General features: G+C 41.5%; 1 protein-coding gene across 2 annotated transcripts in view; it reads left to right on the top strand.

Annotated features, from left to right (window-relative positions):
* Positions 1 to 25,757, top strand: part of CNTNAP5 (contactin associated protein like 5) — a 789,622-nt gene that overhangs the window by 477,224 nt on the left and 286,641 nt on the right. For both annotated transcript variants that reach the window (XM_029934734.1, XM_029934735.1), the window contains one exon: positions 5,163 to 5,269. In XM_029934734.1, the coding sequence (XP_029790594.1) occupies positions 5,163 to 5,269 (107 nt within the window). The remainder of the gene's footprint in view (positions 1 to 5,162; positions 5,270 to 25,757) is intronic.

Consider the following 25,757-nt stretch of genomic DNA (forward strand, 5'->3'; position numbering starts at 1 on the left):
TTTCTATGTGGGGAGACAGGCAACAAATCATAAACTGAGTGTATAAGCAGAATATACAACACTTTAGAAGATACAGAAAATGGTAGACAAAGTAAATAGGGCTGAGAAAGGATTGGGTGTGTAGACAGAAGGGGGGGTTGCCATTTTAAATAGCATGAATGTGGGAGGCCCCTCCACAAGGTGTCATTTGAACAGAGACAGGGAGAAAGTGAGGAGCGGGTTGTGTGGGCACCCAGGGGAGAACATTCTGGACAGAGGGAAACTCAGTGAAAAACCAACAAAGGAGCATCTCTGGTGTGCTTTAAGGACAATAAGGAGGTCAACTTGAAAGATGGAAAACTGGCTTTGTGGCTTGGACAGATGGAGAAAAGGGAGAAGAGTAGGGGTGAATTCAGAGACTTAATGGGTGTTCAGTCTGAAGGAACTGGTACGTCATTTTAAGGACTTTTTTTTTACCCTGAAGACAGCAGGAAGCCATCGGAGGGTTTTCATATGACCTGTCTTAGGCAGTAAGAGCATCTCACTTGGGCTGGGAATTGACAAGAGTGGAAGCTGGGAGGCCGGTTCACTGAAGATTATGGTTGCTGAGGTGAAAGATGCCAGTGGCCCAGACCACAGTGGTGGCAATAGAGGTGATGGCAAGTGTTCTGATGCATGACAGACTCTAGAGGCAGAACCAGAGGGCTTGTTCCTACCTCAGACCTGGCTCAGGGAAATATGGGGTTGCTGTCTCCTGATGGTGAAGGAATTGGGTGGAAGGTGGGCTGCGAGAGAGGTAGGACTTCAGAAATCCTGGCACACAATATCTGTTAGATACCCAAGCAGAGCTGCGAAGCAGAGAGCTGTATTTAGAACAGAGTATAAACTCTGAAGTTGCCGGCATATACTTATGAAACTCACCATGTCTCTTGCTCAGTAATCTGACTTTTGTGTAAGAAAAGCCAAACATTTGTATTATATATATGAAACTTTTATAATTCTAAATGAACGGGCAGACTACATTTTCCAGAACTATCTTGAGCCCCACTGGATACCTCATACTTTTCCCAGGCCTCATCTGTCCCAGCTGGAAACTTGTGTGTGGCCTCAGTTAGAACTAAGTTGGGAAAATAGCCATTCCGATCATTTTTGAGGAAAATGCCAGGCAGCCTTCTTCCTAATGCCAATGGAGAGAATGTGTGGCTAGCAGAAAATGTGCTGGCCACTATTTTTTTTTATGTTTTTTATTTATTTTTAAGAGACAGAGAGAGTGCAAGCAGGGAAGGGTCAGAGAGAGGGAGACACAGAATCTGAAGACAGGCCTCAGGCTCTGAGCTAGCTGTCATCACAGAGCCTGATGCAGGGCTCGAACCCACGAACCGTGAGATCATGACCTGAGCCGAAGTCCGATGCTCAACCGACTCAGCCACCCTGGCGTCCCTAAGATGTTTGAAGCTGGACTCTGGTTTACAGCCTCAGAAATGTCTCTGGGCTTCTGACAAGCTCAATCTCCCAACATCTTGAAAAAGTCTCTCCCTTCTTTGAAGCAGCTTCTTTGGTCTTGAAAGAGAAACATTTTGTTCTTGGGAGACACCCCAGGAAACAACTGCACTGCGGCCAGGACCATGGACTTTCACAGAGTCATGGTGAGGTTCACGGACCAGTCTGGAGGCTTGTCCTTCCCATTTCACCTCTCACCTAGCTTGTCCATGGCCCCAACCAGCAACGGTCCTTCTTTTTCAGAATAAGCTTTGATTTGGGAGGGAAATTACAAATTTTCATGTAAATTGCCTTATGATTTTTGTCCATATTCCAGTTTTTTCTCTCCTTCCATTTCTTACTTTCATCTGCCTTTCCTTCAACTCTTTCTTTCCTCACCCTTCAGCGCATGCCTACTCTGCTTTGATAAAGAGACAGACTGCTTCCAATGTGTCTTGCCTGTTCTCAAAGTCTTTGCTTACTCACATCACTGCATTCACCTTTTTGCGGGGACAGGACCTAGGAAAGTGTCGAAATCACGCTGAAGGCTTTCTTTGTTAAACAGTGTGTATCAAGAGAAGGCACATCCATCCAAATCCAGTTCCATGTGATATATCATTAGAACTTCAGGAGACAGGAATTCAGAGTGATTATCTCTTAACAATTTCAATTGAGGGCTTTACCCCTAAGATTGTGAGGGGCTCTGGCCCTTAATGGGCCTTTCTCACATTGGTAGCCCCTCCATTGTTCTCTTTCTGGGTCATGCCTTCGGTGCTCAGTCTATGCCAAGTAGGGAGAAAAAGAAACAAAACACCAGTTAAAATAAACTGATTAAAGAATATGGAAATTATACTCATATAACTGCCCTTGTTAAGTAAGCAAATTGGGGTTATACATCTTTTATTTTGAGTGTCAGTTTTACAGATGAGTGTTTCTGATCACAGTATGCGTTGAACCAAAATGAACCAAGCTACAGGCATCCATTCATTTTTTTTCTCATTCTAGGAATATTAGATTTTTCTTTACTAAAGTACATTTTTCCCTTTAGAAATAGATCATTTTTAAAGTGACCATAAGCAATGAATTTCTATCCTACTCTTCCATTGGCAAATTGAGTTTATTAAAACACTGCAATATGAAGTCTGTGTGAGGCTTATTAAAGATGTGTTCAAAGTGCCCAGATATTTCTTACCATTTTCCCCCAGGCCTCTCCTACTATGTGCCAGATTGACTTTGGCAATCTTGAGTTTTAAAACATTTTAATGTGTAGAATAGTGGGAAACTATGTATTTTCGTTTGTTTTTATATTCATAGAAATCTGTTTTATAAAAGGTTAAGATTCTGTTAGTTGAAAGTCACGGAATCCCTGCTCAAGCCAATCTGAATGGAATGGGTTTTCTTCTAGAACGATTTTTGGTTATCTCACAGCATCTGATACAGATGAAAACAAGAGAAACCAAAAGAACTGTAGGATTAAGTACCTACCCACTTGGCTTTGTTCAGTTTTCCATCTTTAAGGCAATTAACTATGTGTTGGGGGAGGAAGGGGAGCAAATAATACTATAATTTGTCAATCATGGAAAGGGCATGCGTGTGTGTGTGTGTGTGTGTGTGTGTGTGTGTGTGTGTGTTTGGCTTTGGGGGAAGGGTGTGGAGTGCAGTTGGATGGGTTAAAGAGAGGTTGTGTAAGAACTTGACAGTTCCGGTGGGGAAAGTGATGGAGAAAATGCACTGCAGGAACAACACAATCCAGAAGCAGGGAGGTGCTGGGATATAGGGGAATATAGGGGGTAGGGGAGGTGGGCTTTCTCGAGCTAGCACCACAGGCTCTCCATCAGGGTGCACCCCGAGGCAGAGGCCCTCAATTGGAATGTGTGAATGTGGACACTGATGCCTCAAGTTTCTATAACCCCACAACTCAACATTAGTAAGGGAGCAGAGACTTTGGTCCATCTCAGAGACAAGCCCCTCTTTCTTTCCTGTTCTCCCAAGACCAAAAGCTGGGAATGGGAATCAAGAGGAAAGATCCAATTTGGAGTAGGGAAGGGACCATTTGTTTTTGCTTATGTATTGATTGCTTTGTCTCTCTGAAGATGTTCTATAGAAAAATTACTGGTTCCTTTCTCCCCCTTTCTGTTCTTTAAGCCACAGTTAGATACCATGGAGTTACCAATAGGCTGTTCCCAAACATAAGCCCTGTCAGCACAATTGTATGTTTGCTGTGCTGAGTGGAAAATTTCTAATAATACGTCTGAACATATGCAGGAATATTAGTTTCTGGGCTTTGAAACAGTCATTGCTGGAGGGAGTTTTCTACCTATGTAGGACAGTTAGATAAATCAGCTTACTTTTGTTTGCTTCGTATTCTCAGAGGCTACAAAATGAATCCTTTTATTGTATTAGTCCACTTCTGTAGCTTCCTTACTCTTACCCCCTCCCTTTTTAAATTCATGGGGTTTCTTTTGTCCCTGTCAAGATTACTTTCAAGAATTCATGTATTTATCACTGATTTTACTCTTAATTTTCTTCATTATAAGTATTGAACACTAGCCAGATTCTTAGTCGCAGTAGTTCCTGCAGCGTAGAGATGTTCAATCATGTGCGTTAAGAAGTGAAGAGAATTGCCGAAACACACCATGCAGCAAATGGCTGAACTGGGATTCGAACTCAGATATATAAGTGACCCTAAAGCCCATGAACGCTGTCCGGAAGCTATGAATGTTGCCTTCCCTCCCATTAATCCAGGAGATGCTTGTCATCTATCCTTCCTATCATTTTTGCAATAGAATGTGTGTGTTTTACTTTGTTGTGTGCATGCTTCCGATCTCAAATTTTCACTGAATCCAGTCTCAGTTTGTTCCAATTTTCGTTGCTGAGCATTTGCAGTGGCTTTATGATAACCCCTTACATGCTAAAAATTCCTTAAGAAGGTTTTTAGTGTTGGACATTTACACTGATTCATCATGACTTTGTTATGAATGATGATAATTAGCATGCACAGTTTTTATATTTTGAAATATATTCTTAAGATAGAGCCACTTAAGTATGATCACTGGGTCAAAATATATGAATGCTTCAGAGAATTTTTAAGGTGTATGGTAATAATATTTTTCAGATAGTCATACTGTTTTCATCATAAGTAGTAAAGGACTCATTTTAAGGGTGGTTTGGCATTTTTTGAAATGATAGAGGTTCCTTGCATGTTAAATGAGCAGGTAACATCTTTTCAAATTTCACATGTAGTTTAAAATAGATTCCTGGCCCTCACCCAAAAGAGAATCATGAGAACGGTGACCTCAATTATCTGCCCCTTCTCCCTTCCCTTTAAAAATGCAAAACCTTTCCAAAATGTAAAATTGCCATCTTTGTACATTTTGTTCGACAGTAAATGAAAAATCTTACAGATTCTGACCACTTCAAATTAACTTTAAGTCAATGCCAATTTGCCCCGGTGTTGAAATGCTTCATGGAATTGGCTAAATCAGCCGTAGCGTTTCATTGCCCAGTGGTGCTGGACACCGGACCAGCGACTTGCGGTTAAGCCACAGAACTGTTTTGCTGTCACTCAAGTCTGACTTAGTATAGAGATACGGCAGATCAAGTTCTACTATCAGTCCATGCAGTAGGATATTAGGCATTTTTGTGTTTTCCTTTCATTTCAGTTGAATTGGCATATTTTGTTTGCCTTTGCTTTGTTTCCATAGGTGTTTGCCAAACTACTGTGAACATGGAGGAGGCTGCTCCCAGTCCTGGACCACCTTCTACTGTAACTGCAGTGACACAGGTTACACTGGCGCCACCTGCCATAACTGTGAGTAGTCCTGATTCACCCACAGAACTGGCAAAGGTCCAGGAGTTCAGGACGCATTCAGCTTGGGGCAGGCACTCTGGGTTCATTCATTCAACACGTGTTTCTCAGTGGCCATGTGGGATAGATGCACGAATATAAGCCATATCCTCATGGAGTTTGTGGCCTGCCAGGAACACAGATAGCAAATGGAATAAGTGTTGGAGGCAGAGGAGAGACCATGTGCCGTAGACCCACCAAGGGGAGCTATTAAGTCAAGAGCATTGTCTGGATGGGCTCAGTTAGGCTCCCACGATAAACGACTTCACATCTCAGTGGCTTAAGTAACCAGTGGTTGTGTCATGCCTGTGTGACATGCTTACCTCACATTGGCAGGGGCCCTTCTTCTACTCCATCCTCATTCTGGGATGCAGACAGAGCTCTGTTGCCCCGGAGGTTGCCATGACAGAGAGAAGGTCGAGGACCCTTATGCTAGCCATTGAAGGTTTCCCCATTGGAGTGGCAAACATCACATCCATTTACATTCTGTTGGCCAAGGAAAGTCACAAGGGCACACCTCAATTCAAAAGGTGCCGTCTTTCCATGGGATCGGAGAGAACAGCCATCTAGATGGTAACTGCATGTCAGTGTTAAGGAGGCTTCAAATAGAAGGTCTGCGTTGATCTTTGGTAGGAATGTGGCCAAAAAAGAAAAGAAGAGAAAAGGGAGACTGGATGTAAGGGGTGATGAGTAAAAAATAAATGAATAGCACGAGCCTCGATTACTGTAATTTTATAGTCTTGTGGGGGTCACCAAACAAAAACACACGATGAAATAGAGGTTTGCCGTTTAGAAAATTGTGTGTCAAACTGTGTGAACTGAACTGTAAGGATAATTTAGAAAGACACAGTCCGAAGGTGCCGCCTCCAGTTGTAGGAGATTTCATCGAAAACGTGAGCTGTGAAACTGATGTAGACGGTAGAGGGGTAGGAGGTGGAGCTGCTGAGGACTACATTGAGGTCCGTCAGGAGTGGACCTCACCAGGCCTTCTGAAGTCCCTGCAGCTGCCTGGATGGCATGTAGAGATTCAGAAAGCGACTGGGAGATGCCAGCAGGGCAGAGGTCAGACTCTGATGCAGGGCAGACACCGTCGTCACTGTCTGCCCCAAAGACCTCTCAGCCATTCTGCAGCCGTTCCATGACTCGCAAGGTGGCATTCACCAGAGATGCCCCCAGAGATGTCTAATCAAATCAGAGAGGACAGAGCCTAAAGGTCATCACAGATGAGGTTACTGCCATTGGGTACCTGTGGCAATGAAAAACAGTGCCCTGCTTTATAAGGAAGTATATTACTGAGTCACCTGGGTGGCTCAGTCAGTTTAGTGTCCAACTTTGGCTCAGGTCATGATACCAGGGTCATGGGATCGAGCCCCACATGAGGCTCCACACTGAGAATGGAGCCTGGAATTCTCTCTCCCCTCTCTGTCTCTCTCCCCTGCTTGCGCACATGCTCTCTGTCTAAAATAAAACTTAAAAAAATTTTTTATTAAAAAATGAAATATATTATTTAAAATTTTCTACTTAGAAATTTGGAACAGTGAAGGGAGCACTGGACTAAGAGAGATTAAATTTGGATTTTACCTAGCTCTTGTACTTGACTAAGTGTATCTTGGTGTCCTGCCAGAGCTCAGTTTCTTCACAGACACTACATAATGAAATGGCCCTCTTAAGACTAATTACATGTTTTGTTAAAGATTCCCAGCAAGTACCTACCTATAAGTGTTGAGCCTAATTCCAGAAGTGCCATCCTTAAAGGGCCCAGAACAATGTTTACTCGCATAGACACAGTGCACGACGTGCACAGCGCTGTTTGGATTCTAGGCTGTCATATCAGTGCTCTTGTGAGATGCGCAGGGACCACCAGAACAGACATCCATGTGACAGTGAGAACCGTGAAGGAGACTTAAGTCAAAGCTGCCCAAATTTTGGCCAAGTCACATGACAACCTTTCTATGATTTTTTAAAGCTGATTCTGTTCACTTTCTCCTAATTTAACACTGTTTTGAGGAGTTCATCTCTATGGATACTCTTCTCCTTTAATTTTCTTCATCCATCAGGCTAAAAATAGAATCTTTCCAGCTTTAAGGAAAAGTGTGAAGTTGAAAATCGATGGAAGTGAAGTGCTGATTTGTAAAGGAACACTGTCACAGCAGAGGAGCAGGGGACTCAACACACAAAGCCTTAAAAATACCATTCTGGTTTATAACACCTTCTATTCCTCTTGCTGTGAAATTGCTCAGTGCTCTATGATAGGTTGCAACACTGTTAAACTCTTTCTTCCCTTCTGGGCACTCAGCCAGGAGAAAGCCAGTCCCTGGCTGGCTGGGAGGTCTGGCAAACACACCTGGTATGCCTGTGCAGTTCAAGAATTTGTCATCTCTCACTGATTTCTCCCCTTTCCTCAGCTGAGTGAGGACCATTGTTTTGAGTCAGATTTGTAAATAGAGTGAATCAAGGCATGTTTTCCTGCCTGAAAAAGCCTGTCCCTCCCAGTCCCCCTGCCTCCGCATGGGGCATCAGAGATGAAAGTTGCCCAAATGCAGAACATAACACATAGGACACCCTCTGCTAAAACAACCCAAGCAAGTTGACAACCTTGCCCCAGTGCAAAGGGCAATACCTTTGGTGTGGTGGGGCCTATGTTCTTGAAGTGGTCATCCACAGAACAGTAAATACAGTCTTCAGATTTGTAAGACAGATCATATTACTTATGACTTGATGAATTCTCAGTATTCTTAATCCTTTGTCTCTTTAAGCTCTTCAGGGTGTGTTTTACTTTTTCACTATGGGTGTTTCCTAGTGAATCCTACCTGAAGACAGGTAGGGTTGACTTGAGTCTGGGTAAAGGGAAGGGTATGATGGATTCTAAGAAATAGCATAATGGGAACCCCAAAGTTTTTAGACAGAGCAGGTTGCTGCTAAAATTAGATCTATCATCATTCCATTTCAATATTCCTTTCTCCTGACCTGGTGACTCATAAGGAACTTGGGTATACAAGTTACATTACTTTCCAAATACACTTTGTTCAAAACCACCTGTTCAGGAAGGGGGTGATGAGCATGTGGGCAATTCCTGTCTAATCTGTGACAGCTTCTCCAGGTAAGGAGGATATGTGAGTCTCTCACTTATCCCACGAGCTGTCCCTGAACACCATTATGTCATGTCTGTAAGTTGCTTTGGTTAGGAATTGTCTTCTCTGCACTGTATCCTGTTCTTCAGAGAAGAATTGCAGGTATGCCAATGTTTGCAATCCACACAAGCCCTGTAACCCGACCAATTATCAGAACCTTCAGACCCCCCGAGATGGTTACCAGTGTTCTTGGGTTGGTACAATGTGCAAGTTTAGAAGGTTATGTCCTTATAGCCAAACTTCTAAACACTTACAGTATATTTTGGTCATGCTCTACCATGAGTCCAAGTTAATATTAAAAGGAAGAGGTTTTGATTATGGGAACTTAATGCATAATTCGTCTACAATGTAATGATAAAGAGAGGTGAGATTTTACTATCTTCATTTTATAGATAAGCACATGGAGACCCAGAAAATTTACATACCTTCCTCACCATCACACAGCTAGTGAAGCTGGGACTTCAGTGGATGAAATCTGGCTTCAGATGTCAGACACCTTTGAAGCCATGTATTATGTTTCCTTTCTCAAACGGATAAGACATTTGCAAGCCTTTCAATGAGAACTTAGTGATGAGGGACCCATGACTTCCTTCATACTGCCTGAGACACACTGGAGTATTGTGATACTGTAACTGAAAACATAGAAGACTGAGAGATGAAGAGGTTTTTGTGTTCTAGAATAATCATGCAGACTTCATGGAAGAAAGTAGGATGAATTTGCACTTGAAACACAGCAAAAATTAAAATGAATATAAGAAATGGGGCATCTGCGTGGCTCAGTTGGTTGAACATCGACTTCAGGTCAAGTTACAATCTCACAGTTCGTGAGTTTGAGCCCTGCATTGGGCTCTGTGCTGACATCTCAGAACTTGGAGCCTGCTTCAGATTCTGTGTCTTCCTCTCTGTCTGCTCCTCCCCTCCCCCTCAAAATAAGTAAAGATAATTAAAAAAGGAAGAAATAAGGAAGCCTATGAAAACAGACAGGCAAGAGCCAAGATGTGATGTAGGAATATCTATACTATACTTTGGAACACTGCACATGTTCCCCAGGCTCAAGAAAGGAAAAATAAATAGCTCCATTCATTCCAAAGCCCAAATGATATTCCTGTAAAGCACCTTCCCCCAAGGCAAATCTGAGCTAACTATAACCAAAGCTTTTTATGTGCTATTGCAATATCTATAAATACCACTTTAATGACTACATAATAAAGAGTCCATTTAATGACTTATTCAAACATTGTCACCTATTTTTTTTTCTTTTTTGGGGTGAAGGGTCCTGTTTTCTTTCCAAATATTTATTATTATAACCAGCTGTAGTGAGCATCTTTGTGCTTAAGTAATGTTTAAAGCCCTCATAATCTATTGTTTTCTTAGGATTACTTAGTATGGTCTGACTGAGTCAGAGATCATGAATAGTTTTAAGGATCTTGATTCATATTTGCAGCTTGTTTTCCTAAAGTCTTGCTACAGTTTGTACTCTGATCACTATTTTCTGATATCTTGTTTTACCTTCTCTGCTGGAATTGTCTGTTATAACTTATAAAACCGTTCGACTTGCATTTTTATGAAAACATTTGAATATTGAAGTGGAAATTAATATTGACCCTCATGGTGAGTTCCAGATGAAGAAAATGGTTTATTTTTTTTAATTGTTAGTTTAATTTTACATGACTTCTACTATAAGAATAAGACTATCGCTGTAGAATTTTATTTCATCACTCAACAAGTACCTTTTGAAAGGACATCCGGTGTCAGTAACTATGTGTGTGATTCCTTTCACATTGAGGGGACTCAATAAGTGACGCAGGCACTTACTTATCATCTTCTCTGTGTCTCCTGTTCAGTGGGAATGTCCTGGATCTTCTCACTCTGTCTGATGACATCCACAGGGTCCCTTTCCAGGATCTCTTTAACATTTCCTGGCCCCGGCTCCTCCCTTTGAGCCTTGCAGCCTCCCTGACATCCTAGCAGTGCTTTACCTCACTTCGCAGCTGGGCAGGAGGATGCCAGCTTTCTTCCTCCCCCAAGCCTGACATAGCACTTCTCCCGTTGGGCAGTCAATAGCCGGGTATTGACTAGGGGCATCTCAAGTTGTCTGGCTATCAGACTCAACACTAGTCATCACAGAGGAATAACACTTTTGCTGTTTTAAGGGTAGGTAAATGGTCTGTAACCGCATGATATTTCGTGACAGAGAGACGGGTTAGAGAGCATAGAGGATTCTGGTAATAAGAAGTTTATTTAAAAGCATTGCTTATAGCCCTTAGCTCAAAGGAGCTCATATCCTAATATTATTCTGTGGGTTTCTTATTAAGACCTAAAAGATATCTGTCTTCATGCTTAACCCCAATGCATTCTGCAGGTGTTCCCAGCTACAACTAGACACCTACAGGAGAAGAAAAAAACCAATAATGAATTGTGGAATCCACGCCCTGCTTCATTTTATGACACTAACCACAGTCTTTTATGTCATCATTATTTTTATTTACGTTAACTCCCTACTGAGACTGTAAACTCTTTTAGAGAAGGAGCCATGGCTTGTTTATATTTATACTAAACAAATCCAAGGAATTGGTGGCATATAATTGGTGAGACAGACAATTAGGTGGGAAAGGGTCATTCAGTGTGCCATTTGATGGGGACTCCAGAAGGACAGGGTGGTATCTGAATCTTTTCTGTCTCCAGCCTCATGTCTAATCCCTGACCCACAGCAGAAATCTGCTGTTTGCTGTGTAGACAAATGGATACATGAGTTATGGGACCAAAGTAGTGGTAAGTTACTAGGGCACAGGCATGGTCTCCTTCTGAGGGGGTGAAAGTTTTCTCAATAATGGACCGTTGAGCCCTAAAGTCTTGCCAGGTCTCGGAGGATGAGAAAGAACAAGGTGATGGAAGAATGAGCAACACATAAAAAGGCAGGGAGATGTGAGGGTCATGCAGCAAAGAGAGGTCTATCTGATGCCCAGCATAGCTGGGATCTGAGGTGTGAGGGAGGGGAGTGGACTGGCAGGCAACGCAGCCAGCGTACAGGGTGGGGATAATTTCAGAAGGAGCTTACTTCTCTGTTGAGCATTTAGGAGCCAACCATGATTTGTTGGTTTTGCTTTAATTCTTATGAATTACTTGCTAATATTTAATTTGTTGTTCGTATTTTGCTTATTAGAGTTTTTTTTAAGGGAATTATAACTCTGATGGTTTTGTAGAGCGTGCATTGAAGTTGGAGGGCAAAGATATGGGTGTAAGGAAGATATCGGATGCTCTTTACAATCCTGTGGACAGCAAATAATGAGAATCGGAGCAAGCTAGAAAGAAGGGACCTGACTTGAAAGGCATATCTAAAATTGGATCAAACAGACATGAAGACAAATTGAAGACAGCAGAGAGAAAGACGACTGTTAGCTTTTTAGCTAGGAAGACTTCATGAATGAAGAATGTAGTGACTAAGTTCTCTGGTCTGTCTGAGCCTGAAGCCTCCTGTCAAATCCAGGCCCTACAACTTTCAAGCTATATAACCTAGGGCAATTTATGTGAGCTCTGTGTGCTTTGACTTCCTTATTGGTGATATGGGGCTAATAATAGCAGCCACCTAATGGAAATATCACGAGGCTTAAGTAAAATAATCCCTCTAAAGTATTTAACCTGGCGTCTGGCAAATGCAAAGTGCCTGCTTCATGTTAGGTGCTATTTCAACAGCTAGAGGAGGAGATTTAGTGGATGCTGTTATCAGCTCAGTGTGGGCAGCAGTGTCAGTCTGGAGGGGTGCTCACTGTGCTGATGTAGCTGTAAATCCCCGAGGGAGGTTTGGCAGGAAAATCAGAATCATGAGGGGTCTAGTTGCAGAAGCCTTTTGAGTCTCCGAAGATTCCCAGGTGTGGTAGGCCAGAAGAATGTGCAAAGTAAACCATTTTAAGGGACTCAAGAAGAGACACAGTGAGACACACCTGTGAAGGAATAGTGAGGAAAGAAGAGGAAGACTAAGAGGAAGTGGTAACTTAAAAGGTAGAAGAGAAGTGTTTCAAGAATAGATTATAAACATTCACATCTGAACAATATCCTCCATCCTAGGGTTAGGTGATAGTTAAATGACTGGATGAGTGTTTAAAAGAAGAAATTGCAGTTGGGACATCTGGAGATGGCTCCGTCGGTTGAGCGTCTGCCTCTTGGTTTCGCTTCAGGACATGATCCCAGGGTTGTGGGATCGAGCCCCATGTCAGGCTCTGCACTGAGCATGGAGCCTGCTTAAGATTCTCTTTCTTTCTCTGCCCCGCTCGTACTATCTCTCTAAAAACTAAACATAATAATAAAAAAATGGAATAAAAAAAGTTGTAGAAAAGCACAAAAAGAGAAAGAAAGAAACCATTTTTCTCTGGGCATTCTATGACTGTGGATGTATTGGAATGCATTGGAATTTGCTGTTCCAAGAACATGTGTGAATTGATGACTGCCACCGGTGTTGTCAGGCCCCGGGGAATTCAGAGCCACTACTTGCCTCTGAGATGGTCTGATGCTTCTTCAGAGCTGAGACTCAGTGGGGCCTCAGGAAGTGAGATGGCAAAGATTAGCCACAGGATATAATCCAAGGCACTTAAAAGAAGCTGAAACTAAACAAGCGTCCATTCCTTCACCCCTAGGCTAGTGCCTGGGGAGAAACTCAAACATTCTCAGTGCTCATCCTTATATAGAATCCTTCCTTTGGTTCTCACTCTGGAAAAACACTCTCTTAAGACTTCCTGCCTATCCAAGTCTGGCCCTTGGGTACAGACATCATCGATCCTTTGAGAACTTTCCCTCCAGCTCAGCCTGCTCCAGTCTTTCTTTTCACAGAGAAGCAGCCCTCCCACATCCTTAGGCAGTTCCTTCTCTTTCTTATTTCCTGATGACTGCACTGTCTGAGACCCCTTTTATTCTTAGCTACGACCTTGTTAGACTGTGGCAATTCTTCAAACAACTGGGTGTTCTCATGTGCAAATCTCTTGACCAGAAAGACTTTTGACCACTTTTTTTGCCCAAGTAAAATCATCAAGTCCTGCCAGAGGCCTACTGGGACCTTTCCTAGATGTTGTTCCACTTTGCTCCTTGGGTGCCCATTCACATAGAATTTATTCCACTATATGAACATGGAAAAGTTGGTTCTTGTTTACCTTTCCAAGCTGCTGCTGTTCTGTGCATCCCTCTTTGCATAGGATCTGGCAAATATGGGTGCAGAGTAGAGGATCAATGAATCCAAACATCTCTTTTAGGGCCAAATGCTTAAAGTCACAGAGCTAGAGGAAGTGGGATTTGAACCCAGTTCTAGAAGGTTTGAAAGCACTTCCTCTTCACATTATAACATCTCTAAGTGGAAGAAAGAGCACTCTTAAATATTTTATAGAACATGGCAGGATTTAAAACCAAAACTGATACAAAGACCTCTTATGAGAAAGAAGACGGAATCAAGGTTGCATATTCACCTCAGATCGATTTTTTTCCTTTTGAACATGTCTCAATGATTTAAGAGTTTCCCACAGTCATTTCCTACATGTTAATTTGTTCTATTTGTTCTTTCCTTCCTCTTTTCCTCATCTCTCCCATCATCTCCCCTTCCGTCATTAATTGAGGCTAAGTAGAGCCAACTTCAAATACTTAACGTGGGATTGACAATGTGCAAGAAATATAATCACAAGTTTTGGCTTTATTCCAAATCCTTAGAAGCAACAAAAGATCCCCAAATATGAAAGAATATAATTAACTAGAGATAATTTAATTGTTGATGTTGCCTTCCTTTGGAGAAGCATTGATATTTACATTGAACACTGAGCAGGAACAATGAGCATTTATTCTTAATGTATTTCAATCAACAGAAGACTAATTGCCATAGAAATATAAAGCTCTGGTATGTCCCATGAGTTGGAAGTAATCTGGACTGGATACATACATATTAAACTCAATATATGAAGACACATTTTCCATCTGTGCTCTAGCTTTGGATCCAGACATATCTAGGCTATATTTACAACTCTCTGCTCTTAGGCAAATTGCCTAGCTCTTTGCAGACTCAGTTGCTTGATCTCTGAAATAATAACAGCTCATTCAAACAGCTATTGTCTACTCTCCAGCTAAGGAACAAGAAACGTATAGCATGATATTTGTGATTTGGCATTTCCATTTTAAATGGTATCTATTATATATTTAAAATTATGATTATGAAAATATTGGTGTGTTTTTCATATAATTTTTGATATTCAGTAATTTATATGCCTGTGCTAACAAGGCACATGGCCGTGATAACATGTTTTGCATTGTAGATTGTGAAACAGATTTGTTCCTGGCACGGGTGTTGTCATTAGTAGAAATGAGAGGTACAGTGTCACTGAGAAAAGCCCAAGCTGGGGCTCAAGGGGCCAGAAGTTAGATCTGTCTTTGTCACAGATGACCTTAGGCAAGTCACACACTTTGTATAACCCATATTCTTCAGGGGTACAATGTGGATTATATACAGATTATACATGGTCACTAAGAAAGATTATTATGATTTCCTCTGATAGCATGACTCAGGATGCGTGTGCTGACTCTCTGTAGTATGTTGTTATCCTACTGTGCAGTTGCTGTTTCTCATCTTAGCCATTTTCCAATGTTCTAGCTCAGGATATTATTTGTATAGATCACATAGTTTATCTCTTGACTGTGGTTTAGAAAACACAAAGTGCTCTCTCAATTGTTACCTCAAAATATCTTTTAGAGCTACCAGGGTGGTTCAGTTGGTTAAGCGTCCACCTTTGACTCAGGTTATAATCTCCTGGTTTGTGAGTTTGAGCCCCACATTGGGCTCTGCACTGACAGCACAGGGCTCTCTGCCCATCCCCTGCTTGCTCGCACTCTCTCTCTCTCTAAAAATAAATAAGAATAAACATTTTTAAAAAGAGAGAAAAGTCTTTCAAAGTAAAACAAGTTAAAATATGAGGGTATAAAGGTCACAAATACTTGAAGCTCTTGCATGTTACCCTTGACCATTTGGTTGAGTTGAACTGCCATGGATTTCATTAGAAATGGATCAACTCAAAGAGTAATCAGAGTAGGAAGCAATGAGTGAATGAGAGAGATGGCATCATCACTCATAGATTATCAATTTTTATTTATTTATTTATTTATTTATTTATTTATTTTACATTTATTTATCTTTGAAAGAGAGAAAGACAGAGCGTGAACAGGAGAGGGGCAGAGAGAGAAAGCAGCACAGAATCCAAAGCAGGCACAGAGCCTGACGTGCGGCCCAAATCCACAAACTGTGAGACATTGACCTGAGCCAAAGTCGGACGCTCAACCAGCTGAGCCACCCAGGCTCCCCTAAGTTTTACGTTAAATGATAGGGTGAGACTGGACTATCAAACATGTCACAAAACAAAAGAATGATGAGTGTGCACAGCTGGAAACTTGCAAAAATATTTTTACTCTGTAATTTAGAGATAAAATTTAGAAAACCTTTCTTTGTCCATTAAAATTCCATAACATGATCACACTGTGACCTATGGGAAGTTATTTCACCAATTTGAGCCTCACTTGCACCATATACCAAGAGAAAATAATAGAATCTGTCCCTTATTGCTCCTAAGATAAATACATGAATCAGTGAGTATGAAATCCCTTTGACAAGTATGATTCTAGCTTTTCCTTATAGGTTTCTTCTTATATATTTACATCATTTTGTTTCCACTGCAACCTTCGTGAGGGACAAGGCGAGTATTTAGGGAAGGACCCCAAAGTTTAGAGAAGTTTAGAAGGTAGAACCCAAAGACATTCCATTACAAGGCCAGAGCAGGACTAAAACCTGGATATTCTTGTCGTCTCTGAATTTATCAGTGTGTATCCGACAGAATTTTCCTGGGCTGTATCATGTTCTAGCTAAGGTAAATTGGTAGTGGTGAAATTCTAACATTATTTCAAAATTCGGTTTATGTTACTTGTATTCTAAAAGGAACTCTGAGTATATCACTTCTCTGCTCCACATTCTTCGGTGGCTCTTCATTATCTATCTTAATGATAAAATCCCTGCTTCACAGTTCAGTAATTATGACTCTTCACTTAGAGCCCTTGTAAATCATAGTTTTCACTCATAATCCCATATGTATCTGTTATAAGAGGTCTGATTGGCTTTCATTCCTAAGCACTTCAAATTCTTTTTATTTCCATTCCTCCGACCCTGAATGTTTGTTTGTTTTTAAGTAATCTCTACATCCAACATGGGGCCCGAACCTACAATCAAGAGTTGGATGCTCTACTCCCGGATCCTGAATGTTTCTCCTGAATTTTTCTTCCAAGATAATTCTCTATTTTGACACTCTGCTTGAGGATCACCTATTTGATCATTCGTTAGCATTAATTTAAGCTTCTTGAGGACAGGCACTTGGGGTTTTTTATGCCCATGTTCTCAATACCTAGTACCGACTCTGGAATATGGCATACATAAAATAAATGGAGAATGGAGTTTTTACTGTCACGTTATTGGCATTTCCTTAAAGTGTACTTGTATATCTTCTCCATTGAGAGGAGAAAGGCAACACAACATATAATACCCTGCAACATCAGTTAGGCTTTCTCTTTGGTCTCCCTGAAGAGAAAATTGCTGGTTTTCACTTGATGAGAGACCTTAGGCTCCCGCTTTGAATTCAGAGCACATTTCTTAATGGACCCTCACATGCAGTCCAGTCCCCCATTAGCTCCAAAACTAGCTTGTGAATCATCTCTCAGGTGGCATAGCACAAAGAGGATTTTTTGGGGGGAGTCAATATATGTAGAAAACATGAAAAGGGAATAAAGCTGTCCTTTGTCAGAGCAGGACTTGTAACTGAGTTTATTAGTCCGTCAACAGACGAGTTGTCAGAGTTGGGTTTTGGCAGCACAGATTTCCTGCTTGCAGCTAATGTGATGATGAAGACCTTGGCAATCATCCCCTTGCTCCTGTCTCCCTGATCCCACTGTCATGATGGCTGAAAGAGAAAGGGAGTGAATCCATGTGCTGACATTTGATTTCATGGCTGAATGTTGTCTAAATGGGCATTCAGTGGGATCAATGTTAAATCTGCAGTCTGGGGGTTGCCTAGAGCTCACAGGCCATCAGTGTAAGAACCCATGCTCTCTGGCTTCTACCTAGAAGTCTTAAGTCTGATGACATTAGCAGGGGATTGTCAAAAGAAGTAGACAAAAAATTAAATTGTGCTCTGTTTTATGGACATGAAGCATGACAAGAGAAATTCAGTTACAAGTTCTGGCAATTAAAAATTGAGTAACCTAGAGGCATCTGCGTGGCTCAGTTTGTTGAGCATTCGACTTCAACTTGGGTCATGATCTCACAGTTCATGAATTTGAGCCCCATATTGGACTCTGTGCAGACAGTTCAGAGCCTAGAGCCTGCTTCGAGTTCTGTGTCTCTCTCTCCGCCCCTCCCCCAATCACTCTTGTGTCTCTTTCTCTCAAAAATGAATAAACATTAAATTTATTTTTTAAATTGGGTAACCTAGGAAAAATTACTCAAATTCTCCAAAACTTCATTTTCTTATCTCCAAATATAGGAATAATCATGTCTATGCCTTAGGATTTTTTGATGATGTTTTGATGATAAATAAGGGATCAACTTGGAGCATCAGGTGTGGTGCCTTATGTAGGAGGCTCTTGATTTACTTACCTTTCTTCATAAATCCTCCACACTTTTACCTTTTCTGGTCTTCAGTAGAGAGCTTTTAGATTAGTAACAGATGCTGATTTCTATGTTTGGAAAGGACCTTTCAGTACAAATATGTTATTTACATCCTTCCTCAAGTGGTGGTGTAGAAATGGGATCAATACCTCCTGCTATTATCGTGCTTCTCCAGTGGGTAGAAGGTTTGCTTCTCGTAGAAGCTACTACTTTCTTTTAGCTTTCTCTGATTAGTCTTTCTTATGCCTTCAATGAACCTACCATGGACAACCTGACATTTGGTCTTCTTGCAGAATGTTGAGAAGTTCCCCAAGGAAGAGGACTTCAATGAGTTTCTTCCACCCCTATCATACCTCTTTTGCCTTTAATTAAGTATGATATTGGTGGTCTCCATAGAGCTTACAATTGCTGGATTCAGAAAGTACTTAGGTAATAATAACCAGGGAAGGAGATTGCTTTTACTTACATTAAGCAACACATAGTCTACTTATCATGATCATATTATAATGATCATAGTTGATCCCAAATTCTGTGAACATAGATGATCTCCACACTTTATATTGGCTGCTATGTTAGGATTTAATTAAGTGGTTTATTTTCCTTTAGCACAGATTTGTGAAAATCTCTTCTCCTCTCAGATCACTCTTCCACACAGCATAGGCTTCTGTAAGGCATGTGTAAATCAGTGCACATTCTAGGTCCAACAATGTCACTGTGGATGATACCTGAGTAATTGAAGATTTTATTCCTGTTCTCAAGGACTTTAAAATTAGCAAGAATGGTAGAGAACCTATATTATATCCTCAGAAAGTAGTTCAAGATCGTCCATGGTCAAAGAATAAACTTAATATCGGTAAAGATAAATATATAGGCACCAAGCAGGAAGGACCAGACAAGACATGAAGCATGGGGGGAATGCTCAGTAACTCTAGACTAGACCTATACCAGGTGTGTAGTGTGATTTGCACGGCCAGAGAAAGCAGGGGAGGGTCAAGAATCGAGGATGAAATTAACTTGGCTGGAGTTCTATACAAGGAAACTGACTTGTATAGATTGAGGTTCTTACTAATGGAGAAGGGTATTGATGATAAAGAAAATTGTCATCAGCCAGCAGGGTTTAAGCAGAGAACCAGAATCAGGGGAAGATATGTATTAAGAGACATATTTTTAAAAATGGCCTATGCTATTGTGGGAGCTGACCAGGCCAGCCTGGGGTCCACAGGGCAGGCAGGCAGGAGGGTCAGGCGGGAATCTTAAGGCCGCAGCTGGAGGTACCATCCATGGGGGCTATTTCCTCTTCTTCAGGGAAGCCCCAGCTCTGCTCTCAGGACTTTCAACTGATAGAAAGGGGCCTATCCAGATATTTTAGGATGATCTCTCTTAGTCAAAGTCAGTGGATTATGGACTAACATCACATCTCCAAAATATAGATCAGTGTTTGACTGAATAACAGGGGACTATATTTTAGCCAAGTTGACACATAAAACTGACCAGTGCTATCTGGCTAACCATCACTATGGTACTTATATTCATCTTACTTTATTGGGTTATACTTCTATCTACCCTATCATACTTCTGCTTGATATGGTACAACTGTCTTGATAGCTGATGTCATATAGAATTGTTTAGCATCTTAGTTTTAAGTTTATTTAAGAGAGACAGAAAGAGAGAGAAAGCACATGTACAAACCAGAGAGGGACAGAGAGAATCCCAAGAAGGCTTCACACTGTCAGCCTGGAGCCCAATGCTCTGCTTGATACCCCGAACCATGAGATCATGACCTGAACTGCAATCAAGGATCAGATGCTTAACCAACTAAGGGTGCCACCCAGGCACCCTCAGAATTGACTAACCCTAGTCACAATGTTATCCCCATCAACTTGGGTGTTTCTAAGATGCTAACCTGTGATATCTCATGCAATCAAAGCATAACCCCATATTTATTTCCTACCCTTGCTTCACATTTTATTTAATGAAGAAAATTTCTTCTGCCTTTTGATACAATCTTGGAAAAGAGTTAGATTTTCTTCTTACTTGCAGGTGATAAACATTTGTTTGATGCCTTTATATCATAAAACATAAACCCAATGCAAGATTAAAAAAGGCACTTGAGTGGCTTAGTCAGCTGCACAGCCAACTCTTGATTTTGGCTCAGGTCAAGCTCTTATGGTTCATGGGATCGAGCTGTGAGTTGGTCTCTGTGCCGACACCACAGAGCCTGCTTGGGATTCTCTCTTTCTCTCACTGAATAAATATATAGATAAACACTTATTAAAAGGGCCCATTTATGATAGGCATCAATACCTCAATCTTCAATCAAAGCTGGTTTATTTTTTCAAGTTTTATTTTATTTATTTTGAGAGGGACAGAGAGACAGAGGGGGAGGAGTAGGGAGAGAGAGTCAGAGAGAAAGAATCCCAAGCAGGCTTTGCACTGTCAGCATGGAGCCTGACACAGGGCTTGAACTCATGAACCATGAGATCGTGACCTGAGCAGAAGTTAAGAGTCAGATGTTTACATACCTGAGCTACCCATGTGCCCCCAGTGATTGAATTTTGAAAAAGCCTAGTGGCAGATAAAAACCTGTGAGAGGGAAAGGGATGTGTGGGTGGAATTAACAGTTTCACTCTACATAATTCCCAGAAGATTCATTTCAGTTGCTGTCTTTTTCTTTGCTCAGTAGTATTCTACAGAAACACCACAGTTTGTGTTTCTGGGTAGAACAGCTGATTCTTCTGCTTCCCAGAAGGCTGCTTCCTTCCATAGTAGAATCTGTCCTCTAAGTGCTGCCAGGTTTCCCTGGTGGTTTTTAGTAAGGAAGGCGAGTGTCAGCCCTAATAATGAAGGAGACCCCTTCTCTTGGGCCACTTATTAATAGTGGGATCCCATTCCAAGTTCTGCCAGGTACTGCCAGACGTAGTCAGAGGTAGTCTCTTTAGATTCAGTGGGCTGGGAGTCAGGGAAGGCTGATCCTATCCATTGCTTTCTATGCTACATTAATTAAGGTAATAAAATGATGGATGCGGGTCACCTTCTTGGGGCAGAGGGTGGGGATAGCATCACTGTTGTGTTATCTCTTCAGTCCTGAGGTCCCAACTGTGTCACCCTCCTCTTTCCATTCTCAAAGTCATCCTTGGCTACTTCTTGCTTATCTTCTAGGATGATAGTTATAATTAGCAAGGAAGATCAGAGAGGGGCAAGTCTAAGTTACCTTGTCTGAATGGGAACTCCCTCCACATATTTTAAGAAAGGGATTTTCAATATATAAAAATGATGCTTGGATTTTTAAAATTTTGAATAGGTACTATGTTTGCAGGGATACAGATCAATTCATATAAAAAAAGCTATTCAGTGAAACCCTGATTTTCCTTCTTATCTTCTGTCTGCCCAGACCTGCCCTGCGGCTATTACAGGTAACTTGTGTCTTCTACTTTTGAGTTTCCTTATAGAAATACAAGCAAATACAAATGCATGTTATACACTCTAGTTTTCAAAAAAAACGATCTATCTTAGAACTCATCTCTCCGTATCAGCACGTAAAGAGTTCTGTCATTGTTTTTTTTAGTTGTTTGGGATTCAGTTTTAAAGCTGTGCCATAATTCCGTTCATGAAGCCTGGATTGATAGGCTTTTGTAGATTTCTTCTTCCAATCCCACACGAATAAAAGCACAATGCCTAAACTTGAATGTATGCCATTTTGCATACTTGCAAGTCTATCTGCGGGTTAAATTCCCAAAAGAGAGATCGCAGGGTCAAAGTATATATGTGGTTTTGCTGGATGTCACCAGACTGACTGTCACAGGCATTGAGCCATTGTCACCCCCTCCTAGCAGCACACGAGATGCTGGTTTCTCCACACTCACTGACAAAGAGCGTTGCCACAGGTGTGGATTTTTACCAGCCTGATAATTATTTCCTGGGAAAATGGAATTTTTTAATGTTTTATTTATTTTTGAGAGAGAGAGCGAGACCATGAGCAGGGGACAGACAGAGAGAGGGAGGGAGACAACGGATCCGAAGACAGACTCCAGGCTCTGAGCTAGCCGTCAGCACAGAGCCCGACACGGGGTGGAACCCATGAACCGTGAGATCATGACCTGAGCCGAAGACAGACGCTTAACCCATTGAGCCACCCAGGCACCCCGGAAATCACATTTTTAAAGGTCTAGTGTGCTTAGCAAATGATGGGAGAGACTTTTGAATGTTTGGTCATCTTCCTCACAGCCTTCAATATGCTTACTAGTTGCCCCGATGTAGGGCTCCATCTCACAAACTGTGAGATCATGATCTAAGCTTAAACCAAGAGTTGGATGCTGCTTAACCAGCTGAGCCACCCCCTCGGCCCTGATATCTGCATATATTTATGTGTGTAAATGTGTGTGTATACACATTTCATGTCATATATGTGACCTATATCATATCAGATATTGATACAGATATGTATTTAGTTTCTGCCTTTAGGAAGTGTTTAGGGGACACAATCTATGCATATGGACTGATTAAGAAGGTTAACTCTTTGTTAAATTCTTTGCTAAATAAGTGGAATAGATAAAATTCTAAAAATCGGAACAGTATGGGACACCTAACATTAGGGCACCTTTATCTGAGACGTGAGGAGGAGCCGGTCTCCTGCAAGTGTTTGCATGAGTGGTCGGAACTTAAGAAAAGAAGGAAGTTCTGGCTTCTCATAGGCTCTCACTAAAGAACCAAGGCATGTCGATGGAGGTGATAAAGGGGAGCACAGATAGCTGCCTTGGGAGCCAATAAGGAGAGCAGGCTGACTGACAGAGTGCGAAGGGAGGCAGAGGGCATCTAGACTGATTCAGCAATTGTCGTCAGCAATCTGGGGTGGGGAGACCCTCTTTTACCCTTTTCAGTTCTTCAACATGCGTCCCTGAATACGGATCTTTTTATTTCTCGATTGGTAGAGATGATCTCAGGTTTCATAATTGTAATTTAAAATCATATTAAGGTGGGAATAAAACTGAAAAAGGGAAAAAAGTGAAGGTTGAAATAATGTCTTTACGATAATCTTCTCCTAGTCTCCTCATTCTTCTTACTTAAAAAAAAAAACACTTCAATCTTCTAATTAGAAGATAAAGAATAAAGGTGAGTGCACAGACTCCCTTATGTGATTCCTCTAAGAAATCAAAGCTCTTTCATCTCCAATTTTCCAGCATGACAACATAAAACAATCTCATTAAGGACTTTGTGGAATATTGGTAAAGGTTAGGCAGAGTTCAGGCAACAGTGACTGTGAAAAACTGTTTGAGAGTTTGTACAAAGGCTGGGCAACTTCAGTTAAGTTTTCCAGATGCCGGGAAGGCACAGAAATGGAAAGCTCACAGGTAATGATCAGTCTAGAGACATTCCCTCAAACCGGAAGACCCAGCAGGCACAGGAGGCAAACAGATGCCCTGAAAGGTGAGCATCAAAAAGCATGAGGAAAAGTAAGACTGTAATAGATGCACATAATGAATATCCAAGCAAGACAAAGATCATCTCCATTGTCGCAGATGCCACCTTCCCCAAAGGTGACTGTTGCGTTGCAGTATAAATAGTACTGCAGGGAATCTATCCCTGAGTCCAAGAAAGAGGCACCTTCTTAAGCTGGGGCTCTTTTACAGACATGGAGGCAGGGCTTTAAGTTACATATTAAAACAGAGGGTTAAATCTCTCTGCCTTAAATCTGCCTTGAAATGCATCTTGAAAGATTGACGTACAAGCAATCTGGAAAGACTGTGGATTGAAGCTGTGGTATAAACCCGGTGCAGTTTTCAGTGCCAAGCAAGGAGTTGCCTGTCATCCTGAATGAGCTGCTTTTTTTTGGGTCAGAAGTACGCAGTGGCTGTCCTGTCTGTCCCTCTGGAGGCATGCAGTGAAGGAGCCAGGAGCACATGCAGATGCTGAGCAGCCTCTTAAGGCAACGTGGAAGTGGGGGCCTTGGCTTCTTCCCTGGTGTTGCCTACTCTGGGAACTGGTATTTGACTCTAAGAGGTAGGCAGATCTCCCCAGTCAAGTCATCCACTGGAAACGGTTTCTCATCAGGAGCTTCATCTCAAGGCATCTGACAAGGACAAAAGCAAAAATTGAAGATTTTATCCAGTCTAGAATGGGAGTTAAATTCAGTTTAATATGCATATTTATAAAAAATGGAAGTAGATTTAGTGGATGATGAGATCAGGTTCCAGGATTCCCTTGCTGGGAGGCTGTTTCTACCACTTACCCAACAAGGTGACTATTTCTGCTGGCCTCTTCCTCTCTTAGGCCCAAGGCTGGTATACTGTATTCCATCTGTCCCTCACTGTCTGACCAGGGATGGCATCTTCTTTCCTCGGAAACCTTTGCACAGGGTTCCCACCTGGGTCTATGCAAGCACCCAACAGCATGATGATATTGCTTGACTTGGTGGGAGCCCATGATAGTACCCCTGTGTGTTCTCTCTCCTCTCCAAGCCAATCTATGCCTCCTCCTTAAAACCATCTCAGATTGTGTTTTCAGATCCTGAAGAGTTCTCCCACGGTATTTCCAATACTCCACTTTATAGTTTCTGTCCACTCCAATTTCTGTTTTCTTCCTCTCACTTTGCCCCTCCTCAATTTATCAGGTGCATACAACTTATCAGACAGTTTCAGTGCATGGTCCCATGATCCCATTTACTCCTCAAAAACAAGCCTGCGGGGTAAGCATTATTATTATATTTTACAGAAGAGGAAATTGCAGTGCAGTGATAATTGGGTAGCTTCTCTCTCTCTGTCTTGCTCTAGTGATCTATATGGTTTTGAATTTCTTAAGCCACTGCTGCACACACAGCTCTAGTGAAGAGTGAAGTGAAAGGCAGGGTGAAGGTCGTTGGACACCAAGTAAAGCCTATGTCTAGAGTCCATAGCTCGTGCCTACATGAGAGAAGAGCTCAGACACCTTCCTGTGAGAGGCTGGCTGCCAGCTCTGCTTCCTGACCTTGGAAATAACCCACTACCAGTGCCGTTCCCCATCTCCGTGCTCAGAGCTAGGGCAGATAAGTTCCCAAATCCCTCAAACCTTTATATTTCTGAAGACCCCTTTTATCTTTCTTTTATTTTTTATGTTTTGAGTTTATTTATCTATTTAGAGAGTCGGGGAGAGGCAGAGAGAGAGCATCCCCAGCAGCCCAATGTAGCTGTCCATCTCCGGAACGGGGACATCATGACCTGAGCTGAAACCAAGAGTCAGACACTCAACTGACTGAGCTACCCAGGCACCCCTGCAGATTCCTATTAAGAATTTTTTTTACATTACTTTTAAAATGAGAAACAAAATCATTTACAAATGACACATTTAAAAGAATGGTAACTGTCACAAACATTTATAAATTTTAAAAATGATATTTTTATTAATGTCCTCATGCAATTTTATAGTCCTTTGCTTACTTATATATATTTTGGCCATGTTTCCTTTGCCTCTGTACAAGATGCTTTTGTTTACTTATTTTTTCACAGAAAATAACGTGGTCAGTTTCTCCTCTAATATGTTTGATAAAAATAACTTTTAAAAAATTATGCCAATCATTTAAAAAATTAGTCTTTCAGTTTTATTTGTGTTACTGGTAATGTCACATACACTTTCAAAATACTCATTGCTTATTTACTTTAATGTAGAACAGCATGGCAAT

Source organism: Suricata suricatta, chromosome 3, assembly GCF_006229205.1.
Source record: "Suricata suricatta isolate VVHF042 chromosome 3, meerkat_22Aug2017_6uvM2_HiC, whole genome shotgun sequence".
NCBI classification, from domain to species: Eukaryota; Metazoa; Chordata; class Mammalia; order Carnivora; family Herpestidae; genus Suricata; species Suricata suricatta.